General features: G+C 37.3%; 1 protein-coding gene across 2 annotated transcripts in view; it reads right to left on the reverse strand.

The window, feature by feature from the left end:
* Nucleotides 1-16373, reverse strand: part of VWA3B (von Willebrand factor A domain containing 3B) — a 212119-nt gene that overhangs the window by 65533 nt on the left and 130213 nt on the right. For both annotated transcript variants that reach the window (XM_036880051.2, XM_057496959.1), the window contains exons 15-16: nt 3686-3816; nt 1466-1623 (exon numbers count right to left, since the gene is read on the reverse strand). In XM_036880051.2, coding sequence (XP_036735946.2) covers nt 1466-1623; nt 3686-3816 — 289 coding nt within the window. The remainder of the gene's footprint in view (nt 1-1465; nt 1624-3685; nt 3817-16373) is intronic.

Consider the following 16373-nt stretch of genomic DNA (forward strand, 5'->3'; position numbering starts at 1 on the left):
TAATGTTAGGAAAACTGGACAGACACATGCAAAAGAATGAAACTGTACCACTGTCTTATACCATAAACAAATATTAACTCAAAATGGATTAAAGACTTGAATGTAAGACCTGAAACCATAAAAAGAAGATGTAGTAAGCTTCCTGACATTGGTCTTAGTGATGATTTTTTAAATCTGACTCCAAAAGTAAAGGCAACAAAAGCAAAAATAAACAAGCAATAGTTACATCAAACAAAAAGCTTCTACACAGTAAAGAAAACCCCAACATAATGAAAAGGCAACCTACTGAATGGGGAAAAATGTTTCAAATAATATCTAATAAGGAGCCATAAACAAAAATATATGAAGAACTCATACAACTCAATAGCCAAAAAAAAAAAAAATCCAATTAAAAAATGGGAAGATCTGAATAGACATTTTCCAAAGACATACAGGTCAACAGGTACATGAAAAGATGCTCAACATCACAAATCATCAGGGCAATGCAAATCAAAACCATAATGAGATATTGCCTTATAGCTGTTAGAATGTCTATTACCAAAAAGACAAAAAATAACAAGTGTTGGAGAGGATGTGGAGAACTCTTGCATTGTTGGTGGAAATGTAAATTTGTGCAGCCATTATCAAAAACAGTATAAAGATTCCTCAAAAAATTAAAAATGGAACTATCATATGATATATCAATTACATTTTTGGGTATTTATCCAAAGAAAAGGAAAACACTCATTTGAAAAGATCTATGCACCCCTCCCCATATTCATAGCACATTATTTACAATAGCCAAGACATGGAAGTAACTTAAGTGTCCATCAATGTATGAATGGATAAAGAAACTGTATAGATAAACAATGGAATACTATTCAGCCATAAAAAAGCATGAAACCTTGCTATTTGCAACAATGGAGATGTACCTTGAAGGCATTATGCTAAGTGAAATAGGTCAGACAGAGAAAGATAAATACTGTATGATCTTATTTATATGTAGAATCTAAAAAAAACCAAAAATACCAAGCTCATATATACAGAGAACAGACTGGTTGTTGCCAGAGTTGGAGGGAGGAAGGGTGGGCAAAATGTGTAAAGGAGGTCAAAAGTGACAAACTTCCAGTTATAAAATAAATAAGTCATAGGATATAATATACAGCGTGGTGACATTTCATACTTGAAAGTTGCTCAAAGAGTGGATCTTAAAAGTCCTCATCACAAGAAAAAAATGTTTCTGTAACTATGTGAGGTGATTGATGTTAACTGGACTTATGGTGATCATTTCACAATATAAACAAATATCAAATCATTATCTTGTATACCTGAAAATAAAGTAATGTTATAGATAAATTATACCTCAATAAAAAAACCCCACAGGTTTAGGCTTCTTTTAGAATATTATGTGGGTTTAGTTTTATTTTACCTTTTTGCATTGAAGAAAAACCAATAATGAGATTCAAACCATTTTGTTTACTGATACCTGCATGGAGGACTTTCTTTTTCTGAATCTTTTGATTTGAAAGATTCCCTGGTATTTTCGACAGATTTAGGGATGACGTTCGTGTAGATTCAATATCAGAGTTAGATTTTGCACATTTTTCTGGGGTTGAAATCATAGAACAGAGTTCTTTTTGATACCTGTTTTAATTTAAATAAGAAGTAGACAAAAAGAACAACAACAACAAAAAAGAGAGGAGAAACACAAAATTTCCATCAAGAAGGCAGAGCTAGATCAATACAATCATGTTGAATGCTGCAAACTTCAAGAAATGAGACTCCCCTGTTTTGTTAATGTAAAAATAGTCCTTTATCTCTTCCCCACGCAGAAGAATGGACAAGCACCCAGGCCTGGAGTCATCAGATATGGCTCACATCATATATCTGTTCCTTCCTGGCTGTGTGACTTGGTGAAGTCCCTCAATCTTCTGTAAACCTTGTCACTTTCCTCCTCTATGAACTCTATAAACTTCAGCTGCATACAGACTGGATGGGGTTGAAGACAGAGAAGGGAAACCCTTGCTTGCCTTGGACTCCCTGTGCCAGCCCCAGATTGCAGGAAACCACCCTGGTGACAATCTGGGACCAGGAGGGACTCCAGAAATGCCTGAGTATTTTCCCAGACATATCTTCTCTTACACTCTGAACACAGCAGCCACAGAAAGGCAAGTTTCCAGAACAAGCTCCTGCTCCAACACTGGAAAGCATCTCCTCTTTCCTTTACCCCACCTGCCCCAGGCCTAGCTCCTGGAACACCCATCCAGCATGCCATAATCTTTTCGGTCTGTATTCCCCATCACACTGTACATCCCATGATGGAAGGGAACAGCTTACATTCATCTGTGCATCCCGATTTGCCTGGTGCATGATTTATGCTCAATCAATGTTTGAAAAAAGAAGGAAGGGAGAGGAGAGTTAGGGACTGTAACACTTTTTCATCTGGCAGAAAACTAGAACAAAAAGTTTGTTTTAAACTGTGGCTTAAGTCAGTGAATTAACTTTTCCTAATATTGCCTTAAGGAAGTATAGAAGCATTGCATCTGTGGAATGAGGTATTGCATTTTACTCTTTATATGAATCCAGAGCTCTTTTTACATGTCAGGCATGCTGTCATTTTAATCCATCCAACTCTATAGCTAACATGTTATAGATAAGGAAATTTAGGTTCTGCAAGGTTAAGTAACATGGTGGGAAGCCTGGATTAAAACATTTCTTTACATGACTCTAGAGACTGACCCATCAAGACCCTAAGAAGAAATATAAAAAAAAAAGAAAGCATCTAATCAACTACTCGGTCAACTGACCAAGCGATAGGGGGTCTTTTTGTCCTGAGATTTAGTTTGATTAAACAAAGGGAAGAAGACAAGTTGAGGTATTGGATGAAAGTACAGAAAAGATAATTTATACTGAAATTCTGCCATTTATTTGATTCTTAGTTGATTTGTGCAAATTCTCTGAATTAGATCTGAGCTTTCCCAAATACTTAAAAAATGTTGTAAAATCTCATTATATAAGATTTTAAAAATATTTTTACTAACTCCATGTGCATGCCCTGCATGCAGCCCATATCAATGTTTAATTTGCTAATAGGAAGACAGTGAAGTTTGAGAAAGAAGAAATTCTGATTAATTAATGTATTTTCAACTTCTTTCCATTTTGCTATCACTCTTAAATAAAAAGGCATCCTCCCGGAAGGGCATTTATATGAAACTACGATACCTGAATATCTATACAATGTTAAATTATTTTAATAAGATTTAACACACTTTCTGAGTGTTGGGAGTTTAGATTTTTGTTTTAAAATTACTAGAGACATATTAGAATACAGGTGGGGAAATCAGAATGTAGGTTTCAAAGATGAGGAAACTGAGACCCAGAGGAATGGACAGGTGGGGAGAGAAGTCAAGGATTCATCGAGGTCACGGAGGGTGACTTCTGGACCCTGGTTCTCCTCATCCCTCAGTCAGATACCCTCCACTGCACAGTGCTCCTGCTCCGCTCTGCCACGGCCCGGGCTGGGTGGGGTGGGCAGGGGGTGCCTGTGCACACTGGATGGAGATGAAATGTAACCCTGCTCTGAAGTGCCACACAGGGATTTCAGAACTTTATTAAAAAGGTAAATACATGGCCTCTTTAAGCCAATCTGAGAGCAGAGCCTGAGAGGACCCCAGTAATGGGAATACAGGCAATACCACACACTCACTTATTATCTCCTTGCTTCTCTCCATTGTTCCACCAGTCCATGATCAAGGACTCTGAATAAAGGTTTTGCACCTTCTCCAGGTCACTGTGCCCCTGCTCCATTTCCTTAATTAAAAGAGTGAGATCTTCATTCTGCCCAAATAAGAAGGGAATACATTAAGATATTTTAAATTTCAAGCATTTCTAACAGAAAACCAACTGTATCAGGAAAAGAAGAATTTAAAGAATATCATGTAGCTATATTATTCCATTTTAAACAGCTTTATTGAGGTATAATTCACACACAATAAACTGAAGTATGTAAAGTGTAGCATTTGAATAGTTTGATCATCACAACTACGAAATTACCACTGTAATCAAGATAATAAACACATTCATTACCCTGAGAAGTTTCCTTATGCTCCATTATAAATCTACCCTTCCCCCTATTCCAAAACCCCTCTCCCCCATTACCAAGCAACTACTCACTACTTTCTGTCACTATACATTAGTTTCAATTTTCTAGAATTTTATAAAAATATAATCAACAGTATGTACTTTGTCTAGCTTCCTTCAGTCATATAACTATTTTGAGATTCACCCATATTGTAGCATGAATCAATAGTTCACTCATTTTTATTGCCCAGTAGTAGTATATTGTATTCTGAATATCAAAATTTAGTCACCTGTTGGACACTTGAGTTGTTCAAAGAGTTGGGCTATTACAAAGTTATGAACAATTATGTACAAGTCTTTGTATGGACATGTGCCTTCATGTCTCTTGGGAAAATTATCTAGGAGTACAATGGCTGGATCATGTGGTTGGTGATGTTAAACTTTTAAAGAAACTACCAAACTGTTTTCCATATTGATTGTGCTAATTTACTTCCCACTAATGTAGGAGTTTAAACTGCTAATATAAGGTAGTAGCAGTTCCTTCACATCCTTGCAAACATTTGGTATTGTCAGTTGTTTTAATTTTAGCCATTCTAACTGCTATATAGTGGTATCTCATCATTGTTTTAATTTGTATTTCCCTAATGACTAATGAAGTTAAGCATATTTTCACATTCTTATTTGCCATGCATATATCTTCTTTGGAGAAGTATCTTCAAATCTTTTGTCCATTTTTTGAGTTTCCTTATCATTGAGTCTTAAGAGATCTTTATATATTCTGGATACAAGTCCTTTGTTAAAAATACAATTTGAAAGTATTTTTCCCCCATCTACAACTCATGTTTTCATTATCTTATCATTGTCTTTTAAAGAGAAACTTTCCATTTTGATCAAGTCCATTTTACTAATTTGTTCTGAAATGGATCATGCTTTTGATACCCTATTAAAGTTTTTTTCTTTTTTTCTAATACAAGGTCACAAAGTGTTTTTTCTGTGTTCTCCTCTAGAAGGAGAAAAATCTACATTTTACGTTTAGATCCATGAACTATTTCAAATTAATTTTTGAGTAGTGTGAGGTATGGATCAAAGTTCATTTTTTGCATATGAATATACAATTGTTCCAACCATTTCTTGGTTAATAAAACTATATCCCTTCTCCATTGAATTATCTTTGATTCTTTGCCTAAAATCAATTGTCCACATGTGTCAGTCTACTTCTGGTTTCTCTATTCTATTCCATTGATCCATTGATCTATATGTCTATCTTTAACACCACTGTTTTGATTACTATAGCTTTATAAGTCTTGAAGTCAGGTAGTGTTAGTCACCTATTCTATTTTTCTTTTTCAAAGTTGTTTTGGCTATTCTAAATCCTTTGCATTTGCACAGAATCGGTGGGTCAATTTTTACATAAAAGCCTGCTGGGATTTTGATTGAGATTGCAATGAATCTACAGATCAATTGAGAGAGAATGGACATCTTAACACTGTCATATCTTCTGACTCACAAAAAAATTTTCTGTCAACAATGTTTTGTAGTTTTCAGTGGCAGGCCTTTCACTTATTTTCCCTACATAATTCATATTTTTTATGTTACTGTAAATGAAAATTTTTATTTCAATTTTTGATTGTTCTTTGCTAATACATAGAAACAAAATTCATTTTTTGTATATTGACCTTGCATCCTACAATTTTGTTAAATTCACTTACTAGATCCACTAGTTTTTTTGTATATTCCATCCAATTTTCTACATAGATAAACATGTTAAGAGAAAATACAGTTTTACTTCATTTTTTCCAATCCATATGCCTTTCCCAACCATCCCTGTTTTATTGTACTAACTGGAACTTCCATTATACTGTGAAATAGGTGTGATGAAAGTAGGCATCTTGTCATTTCCTTGATATTAGAGGGAAAGCATACAATCTTTTACCATTAAAGTATGAAGTTAGCTGTAGATTTTTCAGATGCCATTTATCAGATTCAGGAAGTCCATTCTTTTCATATTTCACAGAGAGCTTTTATTAGAAATCATGCTGGATTTTGTCAAAGCCTTTTCTTCATAAATTGAGATGACTGCAAAGTTCTTTTTAGTGTGTTCATATGGTTAATTGCATGTTGGTATTCAAATGTTAAACCAACTTTGCATTTCCAGGGTAAACCCAATTTGGTCATTATGCGTTAGGCTTTTATATATTATTGCTGTTCAGAATTTTTGCATCTATATGCATGAGGGATATTAACCTATCAATTTATAATGTATTTGTGAGGTTTTGGTATCAGGTTAATGTTAGCCTTATCAAATGAATTGAAAAATATTCTGTCCTTTCAGTTTTATGGGAGAGTTTGAGTAGAATTGATATTATTTTCTCCTTTAAATGTTTGATATAAATCAGCAATGAAGTCATCTAGGTCTGGAATATTCTTCGTGGAAAGGTTTTTTTTTTTTTTGTAGATAATTATTTTTTATTGAAGGGTAGTTGACACACAGTATTACATTACATTAGTTTCAGGTGTACAACTTAGTGATTCAACATTTATATACATGACAATTCTAGATACCAGCTATCACCATACCAAGCTGTTACAATATCTTGACTATATTCATTACATCCCGGTTACTTATTATTTTACCATTGGAAGTGTGTACTTTTTTTTTTTTTTTTGTGAGGGCATCTCTCATATTTATTGATCAAATGGTTGTTAACAACAATAAAATTCTGTATAGGGGAGTCAATGATCAATGCACAATCATTAATCCACCCCAAGCCTAATTTTCATCAGTCTCCAATCTTCTGAGGCATAACAAACAAGTTCTTACATGGAGAACAAAATCTTACATAGTGAATAAGTTCTTACATGGTGAACAGTACAAGGGCAGCCATCACAGAAACCTTCGGTTTTGCTCATGCATTATGAACTATAATCAGTCAGTTCAAATATGAATACTCATTTGGTTTTTATACTTGATTTATATGTGGATACCACATTTCTCTCTTTATTATTATTATTTTTAATAAAATGCTGAAGTGGTAGGTAGATACAAGATAAAGGTAGAAAACATAGTTTAGTGTTGTAAGAGAGCAAATGTAGATGATCAGGTGTGTGCCTGTAGACTATGTGTTAATCCAAGCTAGACAAGGGCAATAAAACATTCACGTATGCAGAAGATTTCTCTCAGAACGGGGGGGTGAGGTTCTAAGCCTCACCTCTGTTGATCCCCAATTTCTCACCTGATGACCCCCCTGTGACTGTGCCTGTCTTAGGTTGTTCCTCCCTTGAGGAATCTCACCCGTCTCTGGCTAACCAGTCATCTTCCGGGGCCATACAGGGAAATGTAAAGTTGGTAAGTGAGAGAGAAGTCTTATTGTTTGAAATGGTTAGCTTTTTATTTCTTTGCATATTTATGCCCTGTAGCTTCTATGCCCAGCATTTGTCTTGAGGTATCTTTACCACTTGGAAGAATTATGATACTTGGTAAATTTGATATGAGGCACGAATTCTATTTAAGGGTTGTAATTAGGAAGGAAGAAGAAAAGCTATAGAAGTAGCAGGCGGAAGAAAACATGGGAAGATTGATTATTTCTTTGACATATCTTCTTGTAGAGTAACTTCAGCATGTATAGGTTTTAAGCTACTACTTAAATTGTGCACACACATTAACATAATAGGAGTATAGTTACATAACCAAAGCATACCTGTAATTACTAGCCATCTCCAGTGAAACCAAGAAAACCAGTTAGGCACCTTAGGCATTTGTGAAAACTTATCTATGATATGGTGGATATTGTCCAACTGAACTTGAACAGTCTGAGAGAAATCAGACAAATTAAAACAACCCATTCCTGGGGAATGTTCACATCCCTTATGTTCTTTTAACAGTAAATAGTCTGTAGTTGTAAGATTTTTGGAGCGCTAAAATTTGCACTTCTCCTAATTCTTGATTGAGTTCCAACAGTATAGATCCAGTCAAATTTGTTGTTTTACTGTATGCACAGGCCAGCTTAGATACCTCCTTCCTCATTCCCATGGGAAATCCAGGAACTGGTGGGATGAGTGCATCTACAGCTGTACCAGTGCGTGGATCTTTGTTGGGGTTTTTTGATGATCATCTTCTGGCATGAGTCTTCCAGAGAGTGCTGATGTTGGAAGTTCTTTTTCATATCGTATCTTAGTTCATTTGCGGGGTAGCCCAATTAGGCTTTGATCCTCTGTATAAACACAAACAGACCCTTTGCCTACACTTTTATATGCCCTTTATACCCTTGTGTAGAACTCATTGGAGGTTACCACACAGGAACTGCCCTTTTTTTTTTTTTTTGGTATCACTAATCTACACTTACATGACGAATATTATGTTTACTAGGCTCTCCCCTATACCAGGTCCCCCCTATAAACCCCTTTACAGTCACTGTCCATCAGCATAGCAAAATGTTGTAGAATCACTACTTGCCTTCTCTGTGTTGTACAGCCCTCCCTTTTCTCCTACCCCCCCATGCATGCTAATCTTAATACCCCCCTACTTCTCTCCCCCCTTATCCCTCCCTACCCACCCATCCTCCCCAGTCCCTTTCCCTTTGGTACCTGTTAGTCCATTCTTGAGTTCTGTGATTCTGCTGCTGTTTTGTTCCTTCAGTTTTTCCTTTGTTCTTATATTCCAAAGATAAGTGAAATCATTTGGTATTTCTCTTTCTCCGCTTGGCTTGTTTCACTGAGCATAACACCCTCCAGCTCCATCCATGTTGCTGCAAATGGTTGGATTTGCCCTTTTCTTATGGCTGAGTAGTATTCCATTGTGTATATGTACCACATCTTCTTTATCCATTCATGTATCGATGGACATTTAGGTTGCTTCCAATTCTTGGCTATTGTAAATAGTGCTGCGATAAACATAGGGGTGCACTGATCTTTCTTATACTTGATTGCTGCATTCTTAGGGTAAATTCCTAGGAGTGCAATTCCTGGGTCAAATGGTAGGTCTGTTTTGAGCATTTTGATGTACCTCCATACTGCCTTCCACAATGGTTGAAATAACTTACATTCCCACCAGCAGTGTAGGAGGGTTCCCCTTTCTCCACAGCCTCGCCAACATTTGCTGTTGTTTGTCTTTTGGATGGCAGCCATCCTTACTGGTGTGAGGTGATACCTCATTGTAGTTTTAATTTGCATTTCTCTGATAATTAGCAAAGTGGAGCACCTTTTCATGTGTCTGTTGGCCATCTGTATTTCTTTTTTGGAGAACTGTCTGTTCAGTTCCTCTGCCCATTTTTTAATTGGGTTATTTGTTTTTTGTTTGTTGAGGCGTGTGAGCACTTTATATATTCTGGACGGCAAGCCTTTATTGGATGTGTCATTTTCAAATATATTCTCCCATACTGTAGGGTTCCTTTTTGTTCTATTGATGGTGTCTTTTGCTGTACAGAAGCTTTTCAGCTTAATATAGTCCCACTTATTCATTTTTGCTGTTGTTTTCCTTGCCCGGGGAGATATGTTCAAGAAGAGGTCACTCATGTTTATGTCTAAGAGGTTTTTGCCAATGTTTTTCCCAAGAGTTTAATGGTTTCATGACTTAGATTCAGGTCTTTGATCCATTTTGAGTTTACTTTTGTATATGGGGTTAGACAATGGTCCAGTTTCATTCTCCTACATGTAGCTGTCCAGTTTTGCCAGCACCACCTGTTGAAGAGACTGTCATTTCGCCATTGTATGTCCATGGCTCCTTTATCAAATATTAATTGACCATATATGTCTGGGTTAATGTCTGGATTCTCTAGTCTGTTCCATTGGTCTGTGGCTCTGCTCTTGTGCCAGTACCAAATTGTCTTGATTACTACGGCTTTATAGTAGAGCTTGAAGTTGGGGAGTGAGATCCCCCCTACTTTATTCTTCTATCTGAGGATTGCTTTGGCTATTTGGGGTCTTTGGTGTTTCCATATGAATTTTTGAATTATTTGTTCCAGTTCATTGAAGAATGTTGCTGGTAGTTTCATAGGGATTGCATCAAATCTGTATATTGCTTTGGGCAGGATGGCCATTTTGATGATATTAATTCTTCCTAGCCACGAGCATGGGATGAGTTTCCATCTATTAGTGTCCCCTTTAATTTCTCTTAAGAGTGACTTGTAGTTTTCAGAGTATAAGTCTTTCACTTCTTTGGTTAGGTTTATTCCTAGGTATTTTTTTTTTTTTTGATGCAATTGTGAATGGAGTTGTTTTCCTGATTTCTCTTCCTCTTGGTTCATTGTTAGTGTATAGGAAAGCCACAGATTTCTGTGTGTTGATTTTGTATCCTGCAACTTTGCTGTATTCTGATATCAGTTCTAGTAGTTTTGGGGTGGAGTCTTTAGGGTTTTTTATGTACAGTATCATGTCATCTGTAAATAGTGACAGTTTAACTTCTTCTTTACCAATCTGGATTCCTTGTATTTCTTTGTTTTGTCTGATTGCCGTGGCTAGGACCTCCAGTACTATGTTAAATAACAGTGGAGAGAGTGGGCATCCCTGTCTAGTTCCCGATCTCAGAGGAAATGCTTTCAGCTTCTCGCTGTTCAATATAATGTTGGCTGTGGGCTTATCATAGATGGCCTTTATTATGTTGAGGTACTTGCCCTCTATTCCCATTTTGCTGAGAGTTTTTATCATGAATGGATGTTGAATTTTGTCAAATGATTTTTCAGCATCTATGGAGATGATCATGTGGTTTTTGTCTTTCTTTTTGTTGATATGTTGGATGATGTTGATGGACTTTCGAATGTTGTACCATCCTTGCATCCCTGGGATGAATCCCACTTGGTCATGGTGTATGATCCTTTTGATGTATTTTTGAATTCGGTTTGCTAATATTTTGTTGAGTATTTTTGCATCTACATTCATCAGGGATATTGGTCTGTAATTTTCTTTTTTGGTGGGGTCTTTGCCTGGTTTTGGTATTAGGGTGATGTTAGCTTCATAGAATGAGTTTGGGAGTATCCCCTCCCCCTCTATTTTTTGGAAAACTCTAAGGAGAATGGGTATTATGTCTTCCCTGTATGTCTGATAAAATTCCAAGGTAAATCCATCTGGCCCAAGGGTTTTGTTCTTTGGTAGTTTTTTGATTACCGCTTCAATTTCGTTGCTGGTAAGTGGTCTGTTTAGATTTTCTGTTTCTTTCTGGGTCAATCGTGGAAGGTTGTATTTTTCTAGGAAGTTGTCCATTTCTCCTAGGTTTCCCAGCTTGTTAGCATATAGGTTTTCATAGTATTCTCTAATAATTCTTTGTATTTCTGTGTGGTCCATCGTGATTTTTCGTTTCTCGTTTCTGATACTGTTGATTTGTGTTGACTCTCTTTTCCTGTTAATAAGTCTGGCTAGAGGCTTATATATTTTGTTTATTTTCTTGAAGAACCAGCTCTTGGTTTCATTGATTTTTGCTATTGTTTTATTCTTCTCAATTTTATTTCTTCTCTGATCTTTATTATGTCCCTCCTTCTGCTGACCTTAGGCCTCATTTGTTCTTCTTTTCCAATTTCAGTAATTGTGACATCAGACCATTCATTTGGGATTGTTCTTTCTTTTTAAAATATGCTTGGATTGCTATATACTTTCCTCTTAAGACTGCTTTTGCTGCGTCCCACAGAAGTTGGGGCTTAGTGTTGTTGTTGTCATTTGTTTCCATATATTGCTGGATCTCCATTTTAATTTGGTCATTGATCCATTGATTATTTAGGAGCATGTTGTTAAGCCTCCATGGGTTTGTGTGCCTCTTTGCTTTCTTTGTACAGTTTATTTCTAGTTTTATGCCTTTGTGGTCTGAAAAGTTGGTTGGTAGGATTTCAATCTTTTGGAATTTTCTGAGGCTCTTTTTGTGGCCTAGTATGTGGTCTATTCTGGAGAATGTTCCATGTGCACTTGAGAAGAATGTATATCCTGTTGCTTTTGGATGTAGAGTTCTATAGATGTCTATTAGGTCCATCTGCTCTACTGTGTTGTTCAGTGCTTCCGTGTCGTTACTTGTTTACTGCCCAGTGGATCTATCCTTTGGGGTGAGTGGTGTGTTGAAGTCTCCTAGAATGAATGCATTGCAGTCTATTTCCCCCTTTAGTTCTGTTAGTATTTGTTTCACATATGCTGGTGCTCCTGTGTTGGGTGCACATATATTTAGAATGGTTATATCCTCTTGTTGGACTGAGCCCTTTATCATTATGTAGTGTCCTTCTTTATCTCGTTACTTTCTTTGTTTTGAAGTTTATTTTGTCTAATATTAGTACTGCAGCCCCTGCTTTCTTCTCGGTGTTGTTTGCCTGAAATTTGTTTTTCCATCCCTTGACTTTCAGTCTGTACATATCTTTGGGTTTGAGGTGAGTTTCTTTTAAGCAGCATATAGATGGGTCTTGCTTTTTTATCCATTCTATTACTCTGTGTCTTTTGATTGGTGCATTCAGCCCATTGACATTTAGGGTGACTATTGAAAGATATGTACTTATTGCCATTGCAGGCTTTAAATTCGTGGTTACCAAAGGTTCAAGGTTAGCCTCTTTAGTATCTTACTGCCTAACTTAGCTTGCTTATTGAGCTGTTATATACACTGTCTGGAGATTCTTTTCTTCTCTCCCTTCTTATTCCTCCTCCTCGATTCTTCATATGTTGGGTGTTTTGTTCTGTGCTCTTTCTAGGAGTGCTCCCATCTAGAGCAGTCCCTGTAAGATGTTCTGTAGAGGTGGTTTGTGGGAAGTAAATTCCCTCAGCTTTTGTTTGTCTGGGAATTGTTTAATCCCACCATCATATTTGAATGATAGTCGTGCTGGATACAGTATCCTTGGTTCAAGGCCCTTCTGTTTCATTGCATTAAATATATCATGCCATTCTCTTCTGGCCTGTAGGGTTTCTGTTGAGAAGTCTTACGATAGCCTGATGGGTTTTCCTTTATAGGTGACCTTTTTCTCTCTAGCTGCCTTTAAAACTCTTTCTTTGTCCTTGATCTTTGCCATTTTAATTATTATGTGTCTTGGTGTTGTCCTCCTTGGATCCTTTCCGTTGGGGGTTCTGTGTATTTCCGTGGTCTGTTTGATTATTTCCTCCCCTAGTTTGGGTAAGTTTTCAGCAATTATGTCTTCTAAGATACTTTCTATCTTTTTTCCTCTCTCTTCTTCTTCTGGAACCCCTATAATACGGATATTGTTCCTTTTGGATTGTTCACACAGTTCTCTTAACATTGTTTCATTCCTGGAGATCCTTTTATCTCTCTCTATGTCAGCTTCTATGCATTCCTGTTCTCTGGTTTCAATTCCATCAAGGGCCTCTTGCATCCTATCCATTCTGCTTATTAAACCTTCCAGAGTTTGTTTCATTTCTGTGATCATCTTTCTGGCATCTGTGATCTCCCTCTGGACTTCATCCCATTTCTCTTGCGTATTTCTCTGCATCTCTGTCAGCATGTTTATGATTCTTATTTTGAATTCTTTGTCAGGAAGACTGGTTAGGTCTGTCTCCTTCTCTGGTGTTGTCTCTGTGATCTTTGTCTGCCTGTAGTTTTGCCTTTTCATGGTGATAGGAATAGTTTGCAGAGCTGGGACGAGTGACGGCTGGAAGAACTTCCCTTCTTGTTGGTTTGTGGCCCTCCTCTCCTGGGAGAACAGCGACCTCTAGTGGCTTTTTCTGGGCAGCTGCACGCAGACAGGGTTTCTGCTTCCTGCCTGGCTGCTATGGAGTTTATCTCCGCTGTTGCTGTGGGCGTGGCCTGGTTCGGGCCTCTGCTCCAAAGTGGTGGAGTGGCGTTGGAGGGGGAGCGGCTGGGAGGCTATTTATCTCTGTAAGGGGCCTCCCTGCTCCCTGCAGCCCAGGGGTTAGGGTGCCCCGAGATCCCCAGATTCCGTACCTCTGGATTAAGTGTCCCGCCCTGCCCCTTTAAGACTTCCAAAAAGCACCCACCAAAACAAAACAATGACCACAAAAAAAAAAAAAAAAAAAAATTTAAGTTAAAAAAAAATTTTTTTAATTAAAAAAAAAAAAAAAAATGGTCGCTTGCTTTTCTGGTGTCCTCCGGCGCCCAGCCTCCGGTGCCCGCTCACTGTTCTTGCTGCCCTGTTTTCCTAGTATCCAGGGCCCTGCACTCTGGCCCGGATGGCTGGGGCTGGGTATTCAGCAGTCCTGTGCTCCGTCTCCCTCCCGCTCTGCCTATTCTTCTCTGGCCGGGAGTTGGGGGGATGGGCGCTCGGCTCCCACCGGGCCGGGGCTTGTATCTTACCCCCTTAGTGAGGCTCTGGGTTCTCTCAGGTGCGGATGTGGTCTGGATATTGTCCTGTGTCCTCTGGTCTTTATTCTAGGAAGGGTTGTCTTTGTTATATTTTCATAGATATATGTGGTTTTGGGAGGAGATTTCCGCTGCTCTACTCACGCCGCCATCTTCTGCCCCCCCCCTATCGGAAAGGTTTTTTACTATAAATTCAATGCAGGATTGTATTTCTTCTTGAGAGTTTTGGTAATTTGTATCCTTTGACCAATTTACCATTTAATCTGAGATATCAAATTTTTTATTTTTTTGTTTTACCAATAAATTGTCCTCTTAAAAATTAAACCTTTTTGCTCAGTGAAATAAGCCAGGTGGAGAAAGACAAGTACCAAATGATTTCACTCATCTGTGGAGTATAAGAACAAAGCAAAAACTGAAGGAACAAAACAGCAGCAGACTCATTGAATCCAAGAATGGACTAGTGGTTATAAAAGGGAAAGGGGCTAGGGAGGGTGGGTGGGAAGGGAGGGATGAGGGGATTAAGGGGTATTATGATTAGTGCACATAATATAGGGGGGGCACGGGGAAGGCAGTATAGCACAGAGAAGACAAGTAGTGACTCTATAGCATCTTACTATGCTAATGGACAGTGACTATAATGGGGTATGTGGTGGGGACTTGATAATAGGGGGGAATGTAGTAACCACAGTGTTGCTCATGTGAAACCTGAGCATAAGATTGTATATCAGTGCTACCTTAATAAATAAATATATATATACATACACAAAAAAATTAAACATTTTCAGATAAATTGTAGATTCACATGCAGTGGTAGTAAATAATACCAAGAGATTTTATGTATTCCTCACTCAGTTTCTCCCACTCAGTTTAACATCTTGCAAATCAGTAATATAATATCATAACAAGGATATTGACATTGATACAATCTGCTGATCTTATTCAGCTATCCCATGTTACTTGTCTTCATCTGGGTGTTATGTATGTGTGTGTGTGTGTATATTTGGTTGTACACAATTTTCTTACCTGTGTAGGTCTGTACACCTACTACTGTAGTCTAAATACAGAACATTTCTATCATCACAAGCTATGCTTCATGTTGCTCTTTCATAACCACTCCCACCTCCCTCCCTCTCACACTCTTCCCTAACCCTTGACAACCTCTAACCTGTCCTCTATTTCTAAAATTTAGACATTTTAAAATGAATGGAATCATATAGTATATAACCTTTTCCCCTTAGCAAAATTCCCTAGAGATTCATTCAAGTTGTTGCACACATCAAAAATTTATTCTTTTATTGCTGAGTAGTATTCCAGGATATGGTTGTACTATACTTGTTTTGTCCATTCTGCTGCCAAAGCAAATCTGAGTTATTTGCAGTTTTGTCTATTACAAATAAGATAGCTATGAACATTCAAGTACAAGTTTTTATGTGAACTTGTTTTCATTGCCCAAAATATATGCCTATGAGAGAAAGAACTGGGTCATTTAGTAATTAAATATTAGTTTTTAAGGAAACTGTCAACCTTTTTCCAGAGTGTATGTGTCATTTTACATTTCCACCAGCAATGTATTAATGATTCAGTTTCTCCTCATTCTTGCTAGTACTCAATTTTGTCACAATTTATTTTAGGCATTCTGATAGGTGTGTGGTGATATTGCATGGCAGTTTGATTTGCATTCCCTTAACGGTAATGACATTGAACACATTTTCATATGCTTATTTGCCATCTGCATATCCTCTTCTATGAAATGTCTGTACATGTGTTTTGCCTATTTTCTGACTGGCTGGTTTTTGTTGTTGTTGTTTTACTGTTTTGAGAGTTCTTCATATACACTAGATAGTAGGCCTTTGTCCAATATGTGATTTGCAGATACTCTAAGTCTATAGCCTGTCTTATCCTCTTAGTAGGGTCTTTCACAAAGCAAAAGGTTTTAATTTTGATGAGGTCCAGTTTATCAATCTTTTCTTTTATGGCTCATGACTTTGGTGTCAAGACTAAAAATTAATTCCCTGGCCTGAGGTCCTTGAGACTCCCATACCACCATATTTCTCTCTAGAAGGTTTATAGTTCTACATTTTACATT

The sequence above is a fragment of the Manis pentadactyla genome, chromosome 2 (genome assembly GCF_030020395.1).
Source record: "Manis pentadactyla isolate mManPen7 chromosome 2, mManPen7.hap1, whole genome shotgun sequence".
Taxonomy (NCBI): Eukaryota; Metazoa; Chordata; class Mammalia; order Pholidota; family Manidae; genus Manis; species Manis pentadactyla.